This window comes from Canis lupus, chromosome 15 (assembly GCF_011100685.1).
Source record: "Canis lupus familiaris isolate Mischka breed German Shepherd chromosome 15, alternate assembly UU_Cfam_GSD_1.0, whole genome shotgun sequence".
Taxonomy (NCBI): Eukaryota; Metazoa; Chordata; class Mammalia; order Carnivora; family Canidae; genus Canis; species Canis lupus.
This window is the reverse complement of record NC_049236.1, coordinates 61,674,812-61,700,759: the sequence shown is the minus strand read 5'-3', so window position 1 is coordinate 61,700,759 and position 25,948 is coordinate 61,674,812. Positions and strand designations below refer to the sequence as shown.

General features: G+C 45.3%; 1 protein-coding gene across 2 annotated transcripts in view; it reads right to left on the bottom strand.

The window, feature by feature from the left end:
* Nucleotides 1-25,948, bottom strand: part of KLHL2 (kelch like family member 2) — a 97,325-nt gene that overhangs the window by 69,447 nt on the left and 1,930 nt on the right. The window contains exons 2-3 of one of the 2 annotated variants that reach the window (XM_038559150.1): nucleotides 14,953-15,078; nucleotides 2,910-3,016 (exon numbers count right to left, since the gene is read on the bottom strand). In XM_038559150.1, the coding sequence (XP_038415078.1) occupies nucleotides 2,910-3,016; nucleotides 14,953-15,078 (233 nt within the window). Of the gene's footprint in view, nucleotides 1-2,909; nucleotides 3,017-14,952; nucleotides 15,079-25,948 lie in introns of those variants that run through there. The other variant, XM_038559151.1, reaches the window with a different exon arrangement.

Below are 25,948 nucleotides of genomic sequence, written 5' to 3'. Positions count from 1 at the left end.
ATTAATGATGTTGAGTACAATTTCACGTGTTTACTGGCCATCACATTTCATGTGTTTATTGGCCATCACTGGTCTTCTTTGGAAAAATGTCCCTTTAGGTCCCCTGTCCATTTTTTTTTTTTTTTAATTTTTATTTACTTATGATAGTCAGAGAGAGAGAGAGAGAGAGAGAGGCAGAGACACAGGCAGAGGGAGAAGCAGGCTCCATGCACCGGAGCCCGACGTGGGATCCGATCCCAGGTCTCCAGGATCGCGCCCTGGGCCAAAGGCAGGCGCCAAACCGCTGCGCCACCCAGGGATCCCCCCTGTCCATTTTTTAATTGAATTATTTGGTTTTGGGCAGCTCGGGTGGCTCAGCGGTTTAGTGCCACCTTCAGCCCAGGGCATGATCCTGGAGTCCCGGGATCAAGTCCCACATCGGGCTCCCTGTGAAGAGTCTGCTTCTCCCTCTGCCTGTGTCTCTGCCTCTCTCTGTGTCTCTCATGAATAAATAAATAAAATCTTTAAAAAAAAGAAAAAAGAATTATTTCGTTTTTTTTAGTGTTGAGTTGTAGAAGTCCTTTATATATTTTGGATTTACCCAATAAAATCAAAAACATTAATTAGAAAAATATATATCTACCTTTATGTTTTTTACAGCATTATTTATAATAGCCAAGATATGAAAGCAACCCAAATGGCCATCAAGAGATGAATGGAAAAAATAAGAATTTGGTACATATAAAAAATATTATTCAACTATAAAAAAATGAATGAGATCAGCATCTGAGCCATCATAGATGGACCTAGAGTATACCATGCTAGTGAAATAAGTCAGACAGACAAAGGCATATACCATAAGATTGTACTTATATATGGAATCAAAAACACAAAAGAAGCAGAAACAGACCCATAAACACAGAGAACATGTTACCACAGCAGATAGAGTGGCAGGATGGGCAAAATGGGTGAAGGGAAGTCGAGGATACAGGCTTCTAGTTAGTGAATGAATAAGTTACAGGGCTAAAAGTCACAGCATAGGGAATATTCAGAAATGCTGAATCACCATGTTGTATACCTAAAACTAATGTAACACTGTGTGTCTGCTATTCTTCAATTAAAATAATAATAAAAACAACCATAATTACTGCCAAAAATTCTGTATTTTCTATGTGCCAAGTAAAATGCTAGGAAATTCACACGTATGATCTAATTTAATTTTTACCAAAATCCTAGGAAGTGAGTAATACAATCATCCCTCTTCTCCAGACAGAGAAACTGAAGCATAAAGTGATGACATGAGTTTCCCACAGTTTCTAACAAGGAGGTAGCAACCGCAGTGTCATGTGAGAGAATGCCACTTACAGGGGACGACAGCACTCCACTAGGGACTTCCTAAATTAGGCCAACACATTCCAGCTCAAACCCTCCTCTCACAAGCCTAGAGACTCTGTTGAGAAAACTGTCCAGGAGAAATAAATAAGACCTGAACCATGAGACTGAAACGAATCCTAGGACATAAAAATTTGACTAGTCCCATTTCATCAGTATCGACTTTTCAAATCGGCCGCAGCTAAAGGCACCCTCCCAACTTGGCTCAGAGCCCTCTGCTGCTATCCTTCCCATGTTCTTGATTATTTAACTCCGTTCAGGACCAGCAAGGCTGCAACAGGCTGAATAGTGAGGGGCCTCCAGGCACCCCTCTACTAAAACACTAAGCTCATCCTCCTTACATGGCCTGCTGCACTTCTCTTCATCTGTGTGAAGCCTTTAATCCCATCAGGTTTCAGGAAATGTCAGATCCCCTTCTCTCAGGGCTGCCCATCACAGCCTTTACCAGCAGCATCAATGCTTTGGGCACCCACATCGTCCATATGCTACTACATATTTAAAGTGTGCATATCATTACTGGGGCAGGAAGCACGCTTACACTGTTCTGTATTCCTTGAAGTATCTGAGCAAAATCTTAGGCACAAGAAATACGTCATGACTTCTAAAGTATGAATAGCTTTGTATTTGTGCTTTTTTATATAACTACATTTGTATTTAGAAGTATTTTGTTTGTCCTATCAATGTTCTTAAGATTATAAGCTCACTGTTGGAACATATAACAACTTCATTTCTTATTTAAATGCAATACATGTTTAATTTTTTTTTTTTTTTTTTTAATTTTAAGAATGAGGTTAAGGGAGAACCTAGATGGCTCAGTCAGTTACATGTCTGACTTCAGCTCAGGCCATGATCTGAGACGTGGGGTCAAGCCCCACGTCAGGCACCTGCTCAGGGAGGAGGCTACTCCTCCCCCTGCCTCTACTCCTCCTCCTGCTCGTGCGCTCACTCTCTTTCTCTAGCTCTAAAATAAATAAAATCTTTAAAAAAAAAAAGAAAAGAAGAATGAGGTTAAGGACTTTAAGTGTTACGGGCATAAACTACTTTTTCCCCAGAAGTACTGAAATCATTCTATGTATTTTTACAGTTACCTAAGTGTTCACCCTATTTTTATATATATATCTAAGTCAAAGGATATTAAATAAACATCTCTTTATTCATAAAGAATACATGAATATGTGAAAAGCATTTTTAAAAATGGAAACAGTAAAAACACTTTTCTTTTGCCAAAATAATAAAGTGCCAAAAGTTGTTATAAATAGCAGGAAAGGAAACTAAGCCAATATATGTAAATATAAATATAAAGGGGAAAACTGAGAATAAAATCGTGACTATGTGAACGTAATGTACACATACACACAACATGATTATAAAAACGGAAAACAATGAGGAAAAAGAATTCGAAACAAAGGAAGAGCACTTACTTCCATTATGATACTTAATTTCCTAACAGTAAAATGTTAATAAGAAAACAAAATGTGGGAAGAAAAGCCCAGATCTGTATATATTTTAAAAACACTCATAACTAAGACATTTCATACCTGTAAACATGGCATGAAAGTAAGGACTACAGGCAGCCAGCACCACTCTATGTGCAGAGATTTCCATGTCTTCGGCCACAATTGTGACATCACACAGCAAATTCTGACTGTTTACAAAGCAGAGAGAGAAAAACAATTTAATGATACCAATAAACAATGTATCGAACGTCCTTTGCAAAAAGCTTACAGTGAAAGCCCACTCCTCCGAAGTTGAGGCTAACTTTTAAAACTGCCATCCTGGGATCCCTGGGTGGCGCAGCGGTTTGGTGCCTGCCTTTGGCCCAGGGCTCGATCCTAGAGACCCGGGATCGAATCCCACGTCGGGCTCCCGGTGCATGGAGCCTGCTTCTCTCTCTGTCTCTCTCTGTCTCTCTCTCTCTCTGACTATCATAAAAAAAAAAAAAAAAAAAATTAAAACTGCCATCCTCTGGGGCACGTGGGTGGCATAGCTGGTTAAGCGGCTGACTCTTGGTTTCGGCTCAGGTCGTGATCTCAGGGTCCTGGGATCAATCCCCCACTTCGGGCGCTGCACTCAGCAGAGTCTGCTTCAGATTCTCTCTCTCTCTCTCTCTCTCTCTCTCTCCCTCTGCCCCTCTTACTCCTGTGCATTCTCTCTCTCCAAAACCTTTTTTTAAAAAATAAACAAAACTGCCGTCCTTTAAAACAGAATTCCTAAACATGAAGCACATAGAAAACAGTCATGACAGATGCCTGACATGCATTGGGCCGTCACTCAGAATCTTGCCTTTGTTTATAGAGAAATCCTTCCCAATTTGATCATTGATTTCTCAACCTAAAATAAATTACTGGCAGCAAACCATCAATGGATCATAAAAGGGGAGGTCGTTTGAATCAAGAACATCAGCAGAAGTAGCAGATGGCAGTCTGACATTAGGATGAAGACAAAATAAAACATATGCAGAAAACCAAATTGGGTCAAAGTACCAAAAAAAAGAGATACTTAAAATGATGCTGGGTCATCAAGCAAAGGTAAAATTATATTCAATTACACCTGCTATTTAAAAGGCATAGAAGACATTCGAGGCTTCACTTAATCAGAACATTTTACCAGTGCAAACTATCTCATTACTCACGGCTTAAAAAAAAAAAAAAAAAAAAAAAAAAATTACCATATACAAAATTAAAAAGCATTTTGTTACCTTAAAACAAACCATTATTCAGCAAACATAATTATACCTCCAATTCTGAAATATCCATTTTAAGTCATTCAAAACCATGTGGTGAACATTTTTTACATTCTACACAAGCTGCTGGATGAGACTCTCCAGCTAAATAAGAATGTCACAGAGTATCTTTTTGGCAAAAAGTGGTGCTGATGCTTCTTCCAGAACAAGCAGGAAGGATCTACCTCTAAAATCGACCTTACTGGTAGTTGTGTCATTTTTTTTAAGATTTTATTTATTTATTCATGAGAGAGAGAGAGAGAGAGAGAGAGAGGCAGAGGCAGAGACACAGGCAGAGGGAGAAGCAGGCTCCGTGCATGGAGCCCGACGTGGGACTTCGATCCTGGGACTCCAGGATCACGCCCTGGGCCGAAGGCAGATGCTAAACCACTGAGCCACCCAGGGATCCCCAAGTTGTGTCATTAATAACTAATACAGGTGTGGTGAACCCAAAAGTCCTTCCACGCCTCAAATACCCAAGCACTGAATTTATACGTCTAGCACACACAGGTCACACCTGGCCCCCTCCTCCACTATTCTACTTCCTACAAGGGTGGACCCGTCTGCTTCTGTAGTTTCCTAGGAGCGCCCAAGCAACATTTTCACGTGCGCTTTACCAAGTCCTTGAAGTTCTCCAGTTTTCCACACTACTTACAAACTTGTTTCTGTAAAGTTCAAAAGTTTTTGGAGACCCTACTAGCATCTACTTTCCCTCCAGTTGAGGAAAAAATAAAAAAAAGAAGTCCCACTGCACGGGGGATAACTGCATTCCAGGCCTCATGGCTAATGAGCTTGCTGGGACCCTTTAGACTGAAGTATGGTTCACAATGCTGTATGAGAGACCGGGCAGGTCCCACATTAGTCATCAAAGGTGGCATAAGGTCACCCATTTGTGATTCCTCCACTGTGAAAAAATGACAAAGTCTACTGTCTGCTTGGAGAATATAAATCCACTCTGTAATTCCATGAATTCCATGGGTTCACAAGTAACCAGAGTGGGAAAAGTCAGTGGTGTTTTTAGGAGAATACTATGCAAGAGCTTTATCTGCATGTATTATCTCATTTAGACCCCACCACAATCTTATGCAGTTGGTATTCTTACAATTTTTACCCCCAAATGTGTTGCTGGGGAAGTAAGCTTAAAGATGAACAATCTCAGGGCAGCCTGGGTGGCTCAGCAGTTTAGCGCTGCCTTCGGCCCAGGGCGTGATCCTGGAGACCCGGGACCAACTCCCACGTCGGACTCCCTGCATGGAGCTTGCTTCTCCCTCTGCCTATGTCTCTGCCTCTCTGTGTGTGTGTGTCTCTCATAAATAAATAAAAATCTTAAAAAAAAAAAAAAAAAGATGAACAATCAGCCTCAAGTCCCAACTAGTGGCAATGCCAGCATTCAAATCCATGGAGTCTGGCTCCAAAGCCTTTAACCACCACACAAAATCTCCTAAAGTTGTGTGGCTTCAAGACCCGTGAAAGCTCAAATAAAATAGGGAATAAAAAGTATACATCAAGTAACACCAATGTATTAGTTGAGATACTATATACCAAAAGAAATTTTTTGAAGTTCTACATATAATTTTAGTGGGGTTTTAGCACTAACTCTACAAGAACAGTTAAAAAAAAAAATCAAATTCAACAAAGCACTGCAAGATCATCTCTGCCCTTAAGGAGTCTAGCAGAAAGGACTGACAATGCCAAGATTATAGGATAAAAGTGGAAAACATCAAAAAGGTGCTATGGGAATAGGGAAGCATTTAAATCAGATTAGGGGTCAGAAGAGACTTCCTGCAGCTACCAGAAGAAAGGCAGACAGAGAGAGAGAGAAGGGCGAGCAAAGAGCAGGAGAAGGATGGGTTGAGGGTCAGCAGAGTTGCACACAGTCTCTCAAGCATGGGGCTTCCAGGGCGTCCATGTGGCTCAGTCAACTAAGCATCTGCCTTCAGCTCAGATCATGATCCTGGGGACCTGGGATCCAGTCCTACATCAGACTCCCCGCTCCTCAGAAAGCCTGCTTCTCCCTCTGTCTCCGCCTGCCTCTCATTCTTTCTCTCTTAGGAGGAAGAAGAAGAAGGAGAAGGAGGAGGAGGAGGAGGAGGAGGAGGAGAAGGAGGAGGAGGAGAAGGAGAAGGAGAAGGAGAAGGAGAAGGAGAAGGAGAAGGAGAAGGAGAAGAAGAAGAAGAAGAAGAAGAAGAAGAAGAAGAAGAAGAAGAAGAAAAAGAGAGGAGGAGGAGGAGGATGGGGCCATCTAGGCTTTCCTATAAGGATCAGAGCCTTGAGGACACCCCTCAAAGGTGAGTCGAATACATCTTGATGCCTATTTTCCTTCTGTGTAGGAAATCCTTCTTAGTGCTCTAGTTTCAAGATGGAACTTAAGTGGAATTACACTCGAAACCCCCAAATCACATAATTAATTACATCTAGCTTCAATTTCAATTACTCATTGATCGAAACCATCTAGCATAACACCTGCTGGTTGTCACATAATTAGCTTGGCCTTCCGGCTTATTAACTGATGTTAGCTAACGAACAAGGTAAAAACACTGCCAAGTTAGTATGCAGCCACACCCTGGGTTAAGTCACACACAATCTAAACATTCCAAAACAATAACATATTTAGTGCTAGTGCTTCATTTTTTACCTCTTTGTCTCCAGCAATAACATATTTTAAAAGAGCACTCAGAGATAAGAGAGATCTGACCAAACTTCTGATCTTCCAATCAGTGTGTCTGAGTCTGGCCCTTACCTCTTTCCAAATGTGCACATTCATAAGAAGTAGAATAACTTTTGGGTGAGGAGGAGTGAGCTATAAATGAAAAGTCTGGCAATTTTTACCTTACCTAAAAATAAGAGCAATTTGTATAGCAGCCCATACCTAGAGTCTACATGGTGCGTTTCTGAGTTTGTAATCCTATTACTTGAGGCCTAATGAGGGAATGAATAGTAGAAGGAAAAACTCTTCCAGAATAATCAGACAAATAAAGTTGCTATTTAGCAAATTTTGCATTTATTCTCTCATTCATCAAATATCCAGAGTGGCTACTGGTGCACCAAGCACTATGTGCATTTACAATAACAAGATAATGTCCATGAAAGCACGGAGTTTACAGTTGAGTGGGGAGAAACAGAGAAGCTAGTAGCTAATTGCAGAAGGAATCTATAGCTTTTAAGATGGGGCAGGCGTGGGGTGTTTGAGAATGCACGAGAGAGGCCAAGTCCAGCCTGAAGGACACTTTGCAAAGAAGTTGTCTCTAAGCTCAAACGTGGAGAAGAGCAAATACAGGCCTTATGTAAAACTCAAATTGCCCAGAAAAATGAAAGGTACTCCATCTCCTAAATGAAACAACATCATGCAAACTGGTCCTTCTCAGGAAAGAGAAGGCTTTGAAAATGAGGGGGGCACTTGATGGGATGAGCACTGGGTGTTATGCTATATGTTGGAAAATTGAACTCTAATTAAAAAAAAAATTAATGAAACCTGCTCAAACATACCAAGACAGCCTTTAGTTTTCTAATATAAAGTGACCAAATTCCTAAGACTGGAAAAACCTATTACCGTTGTGATATCTTCTCAAAATAAAATATGTCAACCGGCTCTGAGAGGTCAAAAATAATTAGTAGTCACATGAAACAAGAATTTACTTTCTCCTGGAAGTGGGGGAGGTGAGGCGATCACATGGCACCCGTCCACCTTCCTTCCCCAGGTGCCAGGGAAAACTTGGAGGAGGTCCTGCCACATGGAGTGGAGTCAGGGTAACGGCCGAAGTACCGGGCGGGTGAGGTGAGCTGTCGGCAAACCACAGCCCACAGCCAGGAACGTGCCCAAAGCCATCTCTGCAACAGCGTCGGCTGTTAGGATAAAGGAACAACAGCAAAACATAAAAAGAAACGAGGCAAGGGGTCAGAGATCAAGGCAAGAAGGAAAGAAGCTAAGGAAACTGAGAATTGGGCAGGAACCAGAGGGTGAGCCAGACGTGGGTGCTGCTGGGCGCACGGCTGCATCACGGAGCACTGGCTGCTCGGCACGAAGGGGGGTGGGCCAGGGGATGAGCTGATTTAAGGGTGAAAGGCTTCCCGGCTGCTGACTTAGTCATATTTAACCAAACCTCCTATAACTGACAGTTTCATTTAACAGACAAGGGAGATGCAATCTGGCTATAATGTCAATGCTCTCCGAAGAGCAACAGAACTCCGTGACGAGTGTCACCAACTGTCTCCTTTTCCTTCTTAAAACCGTGACAGTTTGATTTGGATATGAATTTGAATTTCCGTGGCAGTCAGGCACAGGGAAAAAAACTTAAGATGTTGGGTTTAGTAAGATTCACCATCACAGTAAAAGTCCTAAAAAATAGCACGGCCCCCTCAACAGATTTGCACCTGCTGAGATTTTCAAACAGGAAGCAGGAAGTGGTGGCCGTCAAGTTGGAAAGGTAGGAAAACCCACTACAGGGACTTGGAAACTGCCTGGAACTACGAAAGGGTCCCAGAATAGAGGGTATTATTCTTCTCAAATAGAATCGAGACAGCAGAATGACGTGAAACATGACAAGACGGAGCTACAGGAAGACGTGGGGGAAAGCGTGTCACCGAATACCTCAGAGAAGGGAAGGAGACATCTCCAGATCTGACGACCTACAAGCACACGTGGTCACAGTTGAGAGCAGAAGACGGAAAGGATGATTAGAAATAAAGTGAAAGATGATATTAGGGACAGAGGAAAGCTGGTGGGGAGGGAGAAAAGAGAAATGAGGCAGGCGCAGGATTTCAAGGGGGAAAGAGTAATGCAGGGATGAATTTCTGAATATGCGAACGAAAGCCTGACTATGGGGTAGAAATGTAGGATGTATACAAAGGGAACTTCCTCATTAAAAGGTTCTTTTTTAGGGGCAGCCCGGGTGGCTCAGGGGTTTAGTGCCTGCCTTTGGCTCAGGGCCTGATCCTGGAGACCTGGGATCGAGTCCCACGTCGGGCTCCCTGCATGGAGCCTGCTTCTTCCTCTGCCTGTGTCTCTGCCTCTCTCTCTCTCTCTCTCTCTCTGTCTCTCTCATGAATAAATAAATAAAATCTTTAAAAAAAAAAAAAAAAGAGACCAATCACATGTGCTTAAGAAACACTGTGGAAGGGATCCCTGGGTGGCGCAGCGGTTTGGCGCCTGCCTTTGGCCCAGGGCGTGATCCTGGAGACCCAGGATCGAATCCCATGTCGGGCTCCTGGTGCATGGAGCCTCCTTCTCCCTCTGCCTGTGTCTCTGCCTCTCTCTCTCTCTCTAAAAAAAGAGACCAATCACATGTGCTTAAGAAACACTGTGGAAGGGATCCCTGGGTGGCGCAGCGGTTTGGCGCCTGCCTTTGGCCCAGGGCGTGATCCTGGAGACCCAGGATCGAATCCCATGTCGGGCTCCTGGTGCATGGAGCCTCCTTCTCCCTCTGCCTGTGTCTCTGCCTCTCTCTCTCTCTCTCACTGTGACTATCATAAATAAATAAAAATAAAAAAAAAATTAAAAAAAAAAAAAGAAACACTGTGGAAGATTACCAGTTAAAATGAGACGAGAAGCTTCAAACTACACCTTAAATTTTTCTAAATAAACGAGTCTATTTGACTTGGGGGCTCTTCCCAACTGCTCCGTCCTTCCAAGAATGTTTTACAGTCTACTCTAGTACAACATGAAAGCAAAAGAACCTCACTACCTGAAGTTCTTCACAGGAAAAAATAAATGTTAATTAGAGTAATAAAAAATTCACATAGGAAAAACAATAAATATTAGAGTAATAAAAAATTCACATTGGAAAAAAAAATTCACAGCGTTATGTGATTTAAAATCTCTTTTACAGGGATCCCTGGGTGGCGCAGTGGTTTGGCGCCTGCCTTTGGCCCAGGGCGCGATCCTGGAGACCCGGGATCGAGTCCCATGTCGGGCTCCCTGCATGGAGCCTGCTTCTCCCTCTGCCTGGGTCTCTGCCTCTCTCTCTCTCTCTCTCTGTGTGACTATCATAAATAAATAAAAAAATTTTTTAAAAATCTCTTTTACAAACAGAGATATACAGCTATGAAGAGAAAGGCAGACTCACTTAAGTTTGTTCTTTAATTCACCTGCCATCTAAGCAACAGAATACAAATAACTGAAGAGCCACAACTCAAACTTTTCATGGATGCACAACAGATAACACAATCCGACTAGTGGTCTGGATCCGCAAGGTCTAAAAGTCTCCGAGGAAAAAACTACAATGAACACTCCTTTAAGACAGAACTTCAGGCTTTTTTGTTTAAATTATCTTTGGAAATGTAAAACTGCTGCTATAACTGAATCAGTAAGTATTTATGGCTTATATGTGATGAATAGGGGCGCGTTTGAATTGCTTCCCACGACTCATCCTTACTGAAAACCTTCAACTCCTAAACCGAACTTAAGGATCAAATTCTCTTCCTTCTGAACCAGTGACGGGGGGCCCCGACTAAGAGCCCTTGAAATTTTTCAAGCTCAAATACAGTCTTATCCCATAACCCACAAAATGAAGTTTTTCTGTTTAAAATTTTTTGAAGGCGAAATGCTACCTCTTGACATTTCCTTTCTTTGGTCATCTCAAAAAGCCCACAGCATGACGTTCTCAAAAAAAACATACGTCCGAGATTTCGTCCGCTTGTCTTCTCCACAGACCCAACACAGCGCGTTGCACATAATGAGCACCCTGTGAAGATCTACTGATTTGATTTTGAAGATGTTAGTGTTCAGAAAAACTCCAACCCCCGCCAATTCACGCTTGGGAAATTTAAAGAGCTGAATTTCCTGCCAGAGATGTGTTGCTAAAAAGACCCGTCCTTTCACTACGCTGCCAGGTTGCTCCTCCAACATCATTAATCTTACAGTGCTGCTCCCTTTTTCAAAAGCTTCCCCGATTTCTGTTGCCCACAGGATGGAGTCCAAATGCACCACGCCACTGAAGCCTGCACGATTCTGTCCTCCTGCTTCCTAGCCTGTTCTGCACAGACTCCGCAGCATGAACTCTTGATTCGCTTCATCCAGCAAGTTCTGCGTATCCGCTCCCTAGCTCATGCCGTGACCCAGGCCAGGGACCCAGGCCAGGAACCGCCTCTCCTCTGCGAATCCTATGCTCCGGCAGGCCCAGCAGAAACCACGTCTGTGGCTGCTTAGAGTTCTCCTGCGCACACCCTCTTGGGCTCACGGCCCTCCACCATCCCACCCCCCTCCCCAGACGGCTCCGGCGGGGATCCAGATGCCCGCGGGGACCGGCCAAGTCCGGGGGACCCCGCTCCGCCTTCCGGGGCCTGCTTGCTGATCTCAGAGGAGAGCCAGCTGCTCACAGACACTTGTGGAATACACTGTTCAGGAGTGACTGCAGGGCTCTCAAACCAAGTAATTTAACGTTATGCAAGCTCGTATTGGGCCAGGACAGGGAGCTCTATCTGGGCCTCTTGTCTAAAAAAGAAACAAAACCAAAAATCTATTACTTCCATCAGCCAAAGGTTCGTAAACTCTCTCTGTCTCTCTCTCTCTCTCTCTCTCTCTCTCTCATTCTCGTTTGGCTGCAATGCTACGAGGTAGACGTGAGGGCCCAAGGGCAGAGTGGTAAGAACAAGGAAGTTCCCCCTTCCCAGGAGTCAGGAAACCACTCTCGGCTACCCCTTCCTGGCGGCAGGAAGTTGATGCAATGACAGGAAATCAAAGATTTCCAGCTGTTTAAGGAGTAGGCCTCATCAGAGATTTTTTTTTTTTTTAATTACTCAAATGGGCCAGAAGGGGTAAGAGAGAAGTGAATGACGTTAAAAACAAACAAACAAAAGGGTTCTGATGAACTCCAAAGAGAGCTTATTTTTTAAAACACCACCGGTCAGTGACTGTATTAAAACAATCCCGGTCAGAGGGCTGGGAGCCAACACCCTCTGGCCTTTCAAAGGTCGCTCTTTGTTCTGCACATCAGCATCAACTACCAGCCTGTGACACATTAGCTCCCGAAACGGGTGCACGGTGCGACACAAAGAAGGAGGTACCGTTTCACAGCCATACAGTCCACACCCAAAACAGGACAAATAGGTGCAGGGAGGCTGGCGCTGCCCAATGCCAGGATGAGGCAAGGCCCTCACCGCTGCGCAGGTCAGGAGAGCACCTCACAGGCCCAGAGAATGTTGGAGCAGCCACCTTGCGCTCCATCCCGCCCACGCCCCTCATTTTACAGCTAAGGCTCCGAGAGGTAAGAGAGCTGGCCCAAGGCCAAAGAGTTTGTCCCCAAACCTGGGTCACCCACCTCAGGAGAAGGTGTCGCCTTCCCTGAAGTTTAGTGAGTCAGGCCTGGGTCAACAGAGACCTACCCACCAGCGGAAGGTCACAGCGACCGCGCCCCATGGGAGGGGGAGGAAATGTGGACAGGCCCAGAAAGAGCCAGTCTTTCAAGACTTTTCAAAGAAAAAAGAAGCCATTAAAAACCGCAGTCTTAATATGACCAGACTGTTTTCTTACGTTTCTTTCTGTTGCATTGAGGAACCGCTGCAGTTTACCTTCTAATAACTACTGTTATGATGGAATTAAAAAACTAAAACAGCACAGCCAGGCCTGCTGGATTACCCCAACTATCTATCTGCATTCGCCCAAAGACTAAAATGAAAATACATTTATTAAAAATGCCATCATTACACTGTATGTTAACTAGAATTTAAACAAAAATTGGGGGGAAAATAATTAGTATTGAAAATAAAAATAAAAAATGGGGCACCTAGGTAGCACAGTCAGATAAACATCAGACTTGGTTTCAGCTCAGGTCGTGATTTCAGGGTCCTGGGAAAGGCCTTCCTCACTCTCTGAGCTTAGCTCCTGTGCTTAGCCCACAGTCTGCTTGTCCCTATCCTGCCCCCTCTGCTGCTCCCCCCTCTTCCTCTTGCACGAGTCCTCTCTCTCAAAGTCTTTAGCAAAATAAATAAATAAAAACAAAAATACTATCAGAGCAGGAATAGGAAGCAAGTCAAATATGTAACAGTCGAATCTCTCTCCAAACCACTTTCCACCTGGTAGCCAATAAGTTTTCTTTTTTAAAAAAAATATATATTTTATTTATTTATCCATGAGAGACACACAGAGAGAGAGAAGAGAGGCAGAGACACAGGCAGAGGGAGAAGCAGGCTCCCTGGAAGCCTGATGCAGGACCTGATCCCAGGACCCTGAGATCACACCCTGGGCTGAAGGCAGATGCTCAACCACTGAGCCACAGGTGCCCCTGTTCTTTTCAAAATGAAAATCTAATCATGTCATTACCCTGCTTAAAAGTCTCCAGTGGCTTCCTCCCATGACAACTCCTGATAAAGACCAAAATGTATAAGGCCCTAAGTCTGCTGGGCCCCACCTGCCCACTCAGGCTTCTCTCTTGCCTGAGGCCCCCCAACCTCCCCCACCCGGCCGTCTGCACTCCAGCTGCCCCTCAGTTCCTCCCACGAGGCCAGCTCCCACCTACCACCAGGCTTGGGGCCTGCCATTCCCCGTGCCCGGAACCCTGTTCCCTAATCTTTCCCACCCCCCCATTCTGGCTTCATTTCTCTACCTCTATTTTGCTTTGGATCTCAGCACAACTACTTCTACTTTCCCAAGGAAGCCCGTTCTGACCGCTGTTATCCACCTTCACAGCACCAGGCAGCCCTCCTTTGTGGCACTACCATTAAAATGTACAGTAAATTATGTGTGTAATTCTCTGATTAATGCCTGCTTCCTGCATTCAACCATTGGCTACATGTCTGTTTTTGCTCACCATTCTATCTCCGGCGCCCAAAAGATAAATATTCGCTGAATCTTTAAGTAAAGAAGAAATAAATGATGGACCCGAAGCGTGGGCTTTTAGGAAAGACATAGCACAGACAGATTGAAGGAAAAGTATAAGTCATTCCCTTCTTTGTAGTCCAAGCTTTCAAATATATGGGGGGGGGGGGGGGGGGAGGAGGATGTCTTTCATAAACAGCTAAGAAAACTAAACCAAGACTATTACTACATACTTAGTCTTTTAATTAAAAAACCATTCATGCATCATCAACTTTTTTGGGGGGGGGAAGGGCAGAGAAAGGAGGAGAGAATCTTAAGCAAGTTCCACCATCAGCACAGGGCAGAGCTCCATCTCACAACCCTGATATCACGACCTGGGCCCAAATCAGGAGTCAGACGGTTACCTGACTGAGCCACCACCCAAGTGCCTCTCAATCAACGTTTAAAGTCGCTTCTTTCCTATCAGTGATTCTCAAAATTATGATTCTCAACATACTTGAGAATTACCTTAGCCATGGGCAGGTACCAGTCCTCAAAATTACTACCACTACAACCACCACCACCTAAGTCACGTTTTCTTTCCATATTCTTGGTGGTAAGTTAGAAACCCTAGACCAATGCTGTCCAGTAGAGAAACATGGGATATATGTGTCATATAAAACATAATGGAATGTCAAAATCTTGTAGCAATCATATTAAAAAAAAAGAAACAAGTGAAAATAATTTCAATAATCTATTTAACCCAAAATATCCCATATATTATCATTTCAAAATGCGATTGATATTCTTAAAACATATTAAAAAAACATTTTACATTCTTTTTTTGTACTAAATCTTGGAAATCCATTATATATTTTCCACTTACAGAACATCTCCATTCAGACGAGCCACACATGGCTAATGGCTACCATATGGGACACAGAAGTCTTATACTACCCATGCTTCTCATAAAAAAAAAAAAAAAAAAAAAAAACCACCTGCCGAAAAAGCTTTTAATGTTCTCTGTATCACACAAAGCAACAATGAGGCACAAAGAGTATATTCACTATAAACAACTGAAAAATAAAGGAAGAGACCCATGGTTACATGTGTATGAATGCAACAATACCTTCTTAATTCGTTCATGACTTTAAAAGCTTTCTTCATGTGCCAAGGATTCACTGTCACTGGGCAGTGTTTTTCAGTATTATCATCTTTTGAATCGAGAGGCTTCTGATGACCCTGCTTTGTGCATCTGTACATAAAAAGAAAAGAACAAAACAAACAGAAATAAACGGAAAAGGCCTTATTACAGATAATTTAGTCCAGGCTTATCAGCCTACAAGAGATAACAATGAGTCTCCCACACTCATACAGCATATCCCAATGTAAGATTAACACACAAAAATTCAGAACATTTTCTGATGGTCACTAGGATTTTAACCAAAAAAAGCGGGTAATCACTTCCACAGTGTCAAAGCTCAGAAAATTCAGTAAAAGTGGTTCAACAGACAACTTGAAGTAAAAATGCTGAAAAATGATCCTCTGTGTTAGAAATTAACCTGCGTTTAACAATCCGTTGTAGTCATATATTATTTACAAGCATTTTACAAGACAGGGACAGGATCATATTTTACACCAACTTCAAAGCCTCAGAATCTGATTTGAGTTTCGCTCTCCACCACCCAGGTTATTTACTCCACATATTTCAGACCTGCTTTTGCAACAATTAATCACGTTAGGTAGAGTTTATTGAGTATTTGCTATACAGTGGCAACAGTGCTAAGTCATTTACTTGCATTAGTTGCTTAATCTTCACAACAGCTCTGTGAACTCATTACTATTATGATACCCATTTAATAGATAAAAAGGTGAAGGCAAAAAAAATAATTTGGTTAACTAAATAGCAGAGCTGGGTAAGACTCGAGTCACTCTGAGTCTTTGAGCTCATTCTTTTTACTAACGTTCAATACCATTTCCTACATTAAGCAATGATACTTAACTTCAAATTTAAACAAAATTTTTAAAAGCATGAGCTAGATTCGTATTGCTGTATAAATTATTCTTTTGAGTCTCGGAGGCAAAAAAAAAAAAAAATTAACAAATAAAATCAGGGTGCCACGGCTGGGAAGGGGGATTAACTGCTAACTTTTTGAGGAGACGGCTGCGCAACTCCAGAAATGTACTAAAAATCACTGACTTGTATAATTCTAATAGGTAAATTTTAGGGCATGTAAATTCTATCTCAATAGAACTAAAAAAAAGTCAGGATGCCAAATTAAGCCTAAAGAAATCATACAGTATATATCTCACAAAAAACAGGCAAGCATTATTTATTGATGTGTTTCTCCTCCCACTTCTTCCTTTCCTGGCCCATTTTGAAAGGATCATTCATTTTTAAAATATTACCTCTCACAAATTCATTCAGCAAATATCTGAGTGCCAACTATGTACCAAGCACTGTTCTAGGCACTTGGAATATATGTGAACAATGAACAAAAAAAGACGCCTATTCTCAAAGAGCCTGGAGTCTAGCAGGGGAGAGGGGAGACAGGGAGGAGACAACACACCAGTGAAGAGGAAGCACATCAGAAAATAAGGGTGATGAATACAAGAAAAACAGCAGGGTACAGAGAGCAAGAGTATGGAGTGCTGCAACTTGCACTAGTCAATAGGGTCATCAGGTCATCAAGAGCCCAACTGAGAAGTATGATTTGAACAAGGACTAGGTGAGAGAACATCCAGAAGGAATGAAGAGCTATAGCACAGGCCTGTACGTGCTTGGTGTGTTCCGGGAACTCTGAGACCATGGCTGGGGCTGGGGGAGGGGCAGAAAGAAGCGCAAATCATGTAGGGCCTGTAGGATGCTATAAGGACTTTGGCTTTTACCCCGAGTGGAAGAGGGAGGCACTGCAGAAGACTGATACAATCCAACCGACGTTTTCAAAGGATCACTTTGCTGTTGGTTGAGAATAGTCCATGTGGGCAAAGATGAAAGAGGGCTAACTACTTAGGAGAGCAACGCAGTAGGGGATGACGGGGCTCAGGGCACGGGAGTAGCAGTGGCAGTAGGAGCAGTGATGAGAAACGGTTGGGTTCTGGCTTATTTTAAAGGTAGTGCCAACAAGCTTTGTTGACAGGATACATGTACCATGTCAAAGAAAATCCGAACAATTTCTTGAGTTGAGTAACTGGCTTGAGTAACTGGAAGGATTGGGTTTCCATTCATTGAGATGGGCGAGGCTGCAGGTGGAACCGATTTGGGGGTAGGAAGATCAAGGGCTTAGTCTTCATACGTGTTGCTTATCAGACATCCAAGTAAAGATATCACACTGGCATATCAGAGTCTAGAGTTGGAGAGAAAACTTTAGCTGGATAGAAATGTGGGGATCATTGATTACATAGAAAGTACATGAAGCAATGAAACTCAGGCGCTCAAACCTTACTGTAACCCCCACCCTCAACCGTAGATGCTGTCCTTGCTTATTTCTCCACGTCCCACGACTCAACAGTGGTTGACTAGGCATCCGATTCTTAGAGGATTTGCATTGTCCCCATTCCCTGGAGAGTTCTGAGAGTTTTTAAAGGGGCTTTACAAATAAATGAGTACAAGACACCGCCTCCAGGGGGTGAGCCCACAGCTGGAGTGGGAGAGCAAGACGGTGCACCCGTGGCCTCTGTGTGTGTGTGCACGTGTGTATGTGCGTGAAGAGAGGGATGAGCCATACCTGGCCTGAGAAGAAGAGCACGTCTAGGAGCCAAGGATGAAAGAATATTGAGATCTGACGAGGAGACTGGGAAACATTTCACAGTAGAAGACAATCTCATAATGCTATTTCCCCACCATTCTTTCACAGAGAAAACAGTAGGGGAAAGGAAATCATGCAGATACATACAACCTATGCAAACTTTCGGGGCGCCTGGGTGGCTCGGTGGTTGAGCGTCTACCTTTGGCTCAGGGGTCTTGATCCCATAGTCCCAGGATCAAGCCCCACATCGGGCTCCCTGCATGGAGCCTCCTTCTCCCTCTGCCTGTGTCTCTGCCTCTCTCTCTCTCTCTCTCTCTGTCTCTCCTTAATAAATAAATTCTTAAAAAAAAAAAAAAAAACTATGCAAACTTTCTGACCACACAACGCTGAATGCCCACATGTACGGCCAGTCAGGATTTACATCTGCTTCTAGTTTAATAACTTCAGAGCGCACAACAGAGGAGAAACAGACGATTGAGGCCTGGCAAAGCCATCACAGAAGGCTTCTCAGGGCTCAGAATGGGAGCGAAAGCAACTCAGCCAGAGAAAGAATGACATCATTTAAGAGTCAAGAGGGTTTATATTTCTTAAGAAATTATGAATTAAAATTTCCTGCATTATAGGATTAAATAACTTTAAGACCGCACTCTCTAACCACCGGGATCTACGCTGGTGCGTTCTTAAGGCTATTTTCAGCTCCTGCTTTTTCTGATGTGCTCCAAAAACTCTACGAGAAAAGACTTTAGTCAAAGGCTTAAAGGAATAAGTGAGAAATAACACTGAATTTTTTTTTTTAAGTGTTCTCCGTACGGAGAGCTGCTTAGAAATACAGCGCCCTGGCGCACAGGGCTGCGGCTGCAGCAGGGACGCCCTCCCCGTGATGCCCCCTCCCGTGGCCTTCGTGTCAGGGTCTCTCCAGAAGCGGAACCAAGTGACGGGAAGCCCGTGCCTCGGGCCCGGTGTGGAAGCGAGCGGCGCTGCAGGTGGCAGGCAGGCAGGTGGCAGGTGGCAGGCGGCAGGCGAAGGGCCGTCCCACCGGGCCCGGCTCCCTGCCGAGGCGGGAGCACCTGCTCCAGAGAAGCTCCCGGACGGCTGCGAGAACCGGGAGAACCGTCTTCCTCAAATTGTCCGGAGGAGATACTTTTCAAGGTTCTTGCATTCGTGAATCTTTCCCCAACCCCATGCTCTGCCCAGGCAGGCTTAAAACTGTGCTAAGAGCCTGTCGTCACCAAAACACACTCTCAAGTGGGTGAGGTTTCCAGGGTCTGGACCCCATACACAGCTGCAGGCCAGGGGCTCCTCCGATCCGGCCCCCACCCCCGCTGGCGGCCAGCGAGCTCCAGAGACCAGCGAATGCGGAGGCTGCTGCTCCCGGGCTCTCCCTCCAGGGTCAGGGTCCTCTTGGGGACGCACCTCAGAAAGGACGACGGTTGCTTCAGGCCTAGTGCTTGCTCTGGGGCGGTGGGGCCCCGCGCAGGGGCGGGAGCCAAAGGGCCCACGCGACGCCCTCTCAAGGCGACCCCACCTTCCCTTCACCCCAAGACTCAGGCGAGCCCTTTACGGGGCCACGACAGCGTGACGGGGCCCAGGAGGGGGTGGAAGGCAGCTACGGAGGATCCCAAAGACACAGAACAGGCGAGTGCTATGTCCCCCCGCCCCCCAGGGCCAACCATCTCGGACTGAGAACAAGCACTTTACGAGGTTTGGGTTGTTGGGGGGGGGGGGGGTCCCGGGGGAATCCACGCTACCCTCGTGTGAAGGATGCAGCCGCAGATGCACCAGGGGCCCAGGTGTGCTCACACGCTCGGCCACGGGCCACCGTCTGCGCCCCCCCCCCCAGCCCCGTCGCCTCAAAAGCCGCAAGACTCCCCTGCGGGCAGGGAGGCCCCCCACAGGGCTCGCCGGACCCACCAAGGGTGCTCGGCAGCTGTGGTGTCCGGAGTGGCCATGGGCCCGCGGCCCGTCCTCTGCGGGCTTCCCCGCAGGCCGGTGCCCAGCAGCGGGCGGGCACCCAGCAGCGGGCGGGCACCCAGCAGCGGGCAGGCACCCAGCAGCAGGCGGTCATCCAGCAGCGGGTGGGTGCCCAGCAGTGGGCCGGCACCCAGCAGCAGGTGGGCACCCAGCAACCGGTGGGCATCTAGCAGTCGGTGGGCACCCAGCAGCCGGCGGGCACCCAGCAGCAGGTGGGCACTTAGCAGTTGGTGGGCACCCAGCAGCCAGCGGGCACCCAGCAGCAGGTGGGCACTTAGCAGTTGGTGGGCACCCAGCAGCCGGCGGGCACCCAGCAGCAGGTGGGCACCCAGCAGCAGGGGGGCACCCAGCAACCGGTGGGCACCCAGCACCCAGCGGGCACCCAGCAGCCGGCGGGCACCCAGCAGCCAGCGGGCACCCAGCAGCAGGCTGCCATGCTCCCCCGACTCCCTCGCAAGGCCGCCTACCAACCTCGGCCCTTACGTCCCCCTCCAGGTTCCCAACAAGGTGCCCTCCATCCTTGCCTCCCCCCGACAACCGCCCCAGGAGTCAGAGGCCCTAGAGAGAGGGGCCTCCGTCCCGTTCCCGCAGTTGGCTCAGGCCGAGGCGCGGTCTGCAAATTCTCTTCAAGGGTCTGGGACCTGGACTCGGATTAGGTGCGCCCGCAGGCCATCGCCCCCGAGCACACGGCCACGTTGCCAAATAAACAGAGCGTCACCAAATGCTGCCGTCCGCCCTCGGTACGGCGTGTGTGGATCATGCCGGCGAAGGCCTCGAGGAGCCTACCGGGGAGCCTGCTGCCCAAAACCACCCCAACCCCAGGGCAGGGGCCGCTTACACGACGTCACCGCAAGGCCAGGGGAATCCTGCCACCTGCAATGACACCGGTGAACCTAAAAAGTATCACGCTGAGCGAAAAAGGCCGGACCAAGACAGATGCCGTCCGATTTCACCTACACACGGAATCTAAACAAACAAACAACAAAAGGGACACACGCTCATGACTTCCAGTTGTAAGTCACGAGGGTAAGACGAACGCCACAGAGAATACAGGCCGTGATACTGTAATGACCTTGCATGATGACAATAAAAAGGAATGCCACTGAATACATTAGTAGAGTACGTGTGTTGCCACAAGTTGTTTCAGATTTCTCCGAGCCGGAAAAGCTGGAAACGCCCAGTTTTCCCAAAATGGATCAGCAATGAGAGCACAGCACTGAACCTACTGGAGGACAGGGGAGGTAACCCCCCCCCCGCCCCCCTTCCCCCGGGATCCAGTCTTGCAGCTTTATGCTAAGCGTGGGGAAGCGCTGGCAGGAGGAGGTGGCGGGATGTCTGAGGCAGAGAGGTTGATGGAAGTCGGAATATAATTGCTCTCTGATAGTAGAACAATAGAGCTGTAAAAAGCTCTGCTTCAGTTCCACTCCGCTCTCTCTCCCTCTCTCCCTCCCACCTACATGACAAACAGAGCACAATCAGGCACTTTTTGTCCCTGGCAGGGACTATTCCCAGGAAAGGGACCAGGGTAAAAGTAAGCCTTATGCAAGATCAATCTCAGCTTAAAGAAGATGCCATCAACAGTTAGCCCAGCACCGTCAGCCCGGGGCACTTACGATGTGCTAAAACGGGGAGAAGGAGCTTGATGACCCATTTCAAACACTTCCATGTCTCTTATCAACTCATTTTTCTGGCCTTTCCTTGGCCACTTTTCCTAGTGTTACCAGCACTTAGCTAGGAATAGGCACAGCAATTTGATCCAACAATTCCGTTGACTAGGCTACATTTTCTAACACCTGAATGAAAGGCACTCGAAGAGGACCAGAATCAGCTGGAAGACCTCAGCTGCGGCTGTGCCCCTGCCAAACACTAACCAAGTGACCTTGGGTATAGGCCCTTGGCCTCTCTGGGCTTCAGACTGTTAACTTATAAAGCAAGGTTTTGTTATTCCACAAATATGCCTAATACGAAATGCGACAGAAAAGCCAAAGACAATAACACCTCACCCACTTGCCTCAGGAAGCTTGTACGAGCACTAAATACCCTATGAAGGAAAATACAGAGCTAAGAAGAAAAATGTTGAGGTTAGGAGCTAAACTGAATATAGAGACAGATTTTTATGGATTTTATTGATTGGCCTTCCTCATTTTTAATTGCAACATTCAATCAAAAGTTACTAGCAACACTCCAGACAACCACCACTGTTAATAAATCAAGCAGGCAAGCGCTGCCTGGACGCCGGCCGCGCGCCCGAACGTAAGCAGCGACGGATGTAAAGGAGGCTGAGCGCAGGGAACCTCTCCAGTTACCATCTAACTGGGGAGGCACATCTGAAACCACCAGGGAATGGCACAAGTCAGTACACAAGTGCAAGATTATGGGTTACGGATACTGTGGGAATGCAAAGAGCAGCTGGAATGAACTGGAGTAAAGAGGGAAGACTTTTGTGAAGGAAGAGGGTTCCCAGTGGGCGTTGGAAGAATTCCAAGTTGTTTTAACTGGGGGGGCGCGACAGGAAAGGCTGGAGACTCTGGCCTTGTGATAGGGCAGTTTAGGAGGTCAAAAGCACAGACTGATTTTGAACATCCTATAAGATTTGGCCAAAATAACAGGTGGTTCGGATCATCTGGTTGAGATAACTGGTTTGGTAAGTCATTTGATGTGACTGTTGGGGTCAAAATAGTAGATGGACTGAAAGGTGAGGAAAGAACACATAGAGGTTAATAGGAGAAAAGGTAGGAGGGGAAAAAAATGCAGGTATCAAGGGATGAAATCTGTTCATCAGAATAGTAGTAGTCAGAATGGACACTTGAAACCAGGACTCTCCTGTTCCTGGGAGCTGATAAGCTGCGGAGGATGACGAGAGAGGGGAATCAAAGACCATTCCAAGGCTTTGGGTCCCTGGGACCAGAAGACTGATTATTCCATCGAATACATGCAGACGTTATAAACGGAAGTCAGTTTGAGAACTCAGTTTCAGACAAGCTGGATCCGAGATACAAGCTAAGAGTAGATGTTCTGTGAGAAGCTGAAAATCTTAAGACCGAAGCACAGATCCAGAGTCCAAGCATAAGATACAGATGGAGCCACAATTTAGGGATTAATAGTTCATTAAAAAGAACTGGCCAAGACCTGGATCTGTGAGCAGCAGCCACTGCCAACAAAGAGTAACAGAAGAGAAGCCATGTGAGACAGAAAGAAGTGATCAACGAGAGGAGGGTCCCAACTTCGCCTCCACTTGATGACCTATGAAAAGTAATTCACCACCTGAAAAAAGATAACAGAGATCTCCGCTCTAAGGGTGTTGACAAGAGTAAATGAGATCAAGGTAAATCGCATTTAGCAACCTAAAAACTACAGGAGGAAACCAAGAAAAAAGTAGTGTCATGGAAAGCGAAGGGCTTGTTTTTCAAGGCAGGATCAGAGAAAAGAACTGGTCAAAAAAAAATACCTGAGCAAATGTCAATAGTCTGAAGCGTAAAACAGTAAAGCACACGACACACAAACTATATTGACCCACGCACTACAATTTGTTCGCTATCAGTGTCAACCCCGAGGAAAAGGACTTTGTTTTCTGAGATATCCCCAAAGCCTGGTCATAGTAAGCAACCAATGATTACAAAGGAACCACCTGCACAACCTTATTATACACAGTAAATACATTTGGAATTCTGAATAATTCTACAGATAAGCATATGAAAAGCAATTTTCATTCTCTGTCTCATATCCCTGCCTATTTAAACAGCATGATCTTAATTATTTTCATAAACACTCCTGATGCAGTTCCATTACAGCCCCAGATGAGTAAACTTAAAGTCACCTTCACGAAAGCACACTTCCTGATATTACTGAGTGCCTACTGTGTGCCTTAGGAAGTACAGATCACAAACAAGGTTTGGGGCTATTTAGTGGGAGGGGGATGAGTGATTTCCCAGCATCAGAAAATTTTAAGACTACTGCAGAAATCTTACCTATTTCCAGAATCCACCTCTCAAGTTCCCATATACACTCCACAATTTTCCTTACATAAAACTTCCCTCAACACACATTGATCCATATCTTCTCTCAACATTACCTTGTCAGTCATCATTGCTCCTAAATATTTTAGACATCTTTGTCACTGAGGAGATTCACCTGTGATCTGATAGCAGCTCAATTTACAGTCCAGTCTATTTAAACAAAAACAAGAATACATTCCAATGTGCCATAAAAGATAGACCAGTGAATATTGGGGTAACCCATGTCAAGGTTCCAAATTCACAGAAATTGAATCTTAAAATTAGAAAGAACATTAAAGGTCATCCGGTCCAGTGGATCACAAACGTCAGACTTCAGTGAACTTTTTACTGGTCTGTGACAAAATACAGAAAGTGTAGTAAGTTTTCATAAAACTAAACTAATCATTTTAAGGACTGTCTTTTAGTCTGAGATAATGTCCTTCTCTGTATTGGGGAAGAGACACCAAAATGTCCTTTCTTTTACCAAAAGACAGTGATGGTTGATAATTATTTTATCGATATTTTTCTTTCTACTGGGCAAAACAAAAAACTTAGCATTTCTGTGTCGGACCTCAGTTTTTTTTCTTTTAACTTCACAGGTCAGTGAAATCCAAAATTCTGAAAACCTCTGTTCTAATTCAACCCATCTTCTGCTGTCTAAATCCCTTAGAACACAGTCAACAAGATGTTTGTCTGCCTACGCTTGAACAACTCTGATGCCAAGAGTCTCCAGTGATGTGGAATCAGTGATCCAAGATATGGTTGTATCTGAGGCATGTTTGCTTAGTTCTGTGAAGGAAAAGCAAAATGTAAGGCTTGTAGAGAGAAAGCCAACTTGTGAAAAAGGAACCAGTAAGAAAACGAGGGCTAAGAAACAACTATTCAGTGAGGGGTGTCCAAGGGATGCACTCCACCCTAGACCTCCGTCTTCCCTTAATAATTACAAAAACCCGCTAGAAAGTGCGAAACATTCCTGAGGTCAGGGCTGCACAGCTCAGTTTTCCACCTAAATTCCCTGTACTAGCCCACATCTAATTTTTAGTCACACACCTTCAGGTTTGATCAGAGGCAAATGTCCCATCATCTTCATATCACTCAGGCTCCAACATGCAAGAGAATCTAAATGCCACATGTAGGATGCAAAAAAAACAATACGCAGAGATATGAAGCCCAATGACAATACGATAATCAAAAAAGATGAGGAGAACTAGGAGGCAAAGAGTGAAAGAGTGTGGAAACAGTACAAGAGATCAAAACCTAATTTCAACAAGTCTATCCCAAAGGAACTGGGGCACCTCTACTCCTCAAAGACAATGTGTTAACAGGTGGGCAGCAAGGTGGGATTAGAAAACAATATAAAACTGGCTGTTACAAAACCAGCACGAGCATAAGCTCCTACACAGCGCCAGGTAGAGACAGGCATTCAACTATTTGCAGAATTAATGAATTAACGGACACTCGCCCAAAGAGGATCTGAGTCCCTGCTTCTAAACCACACCACCCAAGGCATATTAAGTCCACACCAAACATCGTTCTTTGCCTTAAAGCTCAGACTAAAAATCTAACCTTATGAAAAGCTGAGACCTCCCCATAACTTCCACTGCCTCCATGTACCAGGCCCTAGCCCAGCGGCGCCCAATAAAGCTCCTTCCCAAAGACCCTGCCTCGCAATTCTCAAACACAGCACCCATGATTCAGTGTGGAAGGGAAAAGTGAGCTGATGGGAGTGGAGGCAAATAGGCCAAGGGGTAGGAAGGAGAACTATTTCTGATTCTAACAAACTCTGGACTGAGGGTTAGTCCTCTACAGACCAAATGACAATAAACCCTATTTGTCCGTAGGATTAAGTGAACATAAACCTGAAGAAGTCTTACCAACATTAGCCATCCATGATTACAAGAAGTTTTCACAATTCTTTCCTCCCTGCTGGCATTCCTAGCTTTCCTTTACAACTCAGCCTGTCATTGTTCCAGCATTATGGATGGAGTCTCGATATCAAAGAATTGCGCCAGGTGCCAAAACGAGGATTAACTGATCTGTCCTAGATTCAGTTTATCAATATCTGCAGGCACACCTCTGTTTCATTTTCAATGATGTCTATTTAAATCACGTTTTAGGTCTCTACTTCTTCCCTCCAGAGCCTGCCTAATGTCCACACCCTTTTTTTCACCTGCATTCTAAGAGCCCCTGCTCTTCCCTGTAGTTCCCTCTGCTCCAAAAGTAAATCGGGACTGCAGGAAATGGCTATTAAGGGGGCAGCTTTACTACAGATAACGTGCCTAGGTGGTAGGCACACTCTGTGTGTCTGGTGTTGCCTGTATACAGGTAGCGTTTCCTGCCTTCACGGCCTCTGAGCTCAGAACCCATGTGCTGGTGCTGGAGTCACGCTGCTGATGCTAACAATCCACCA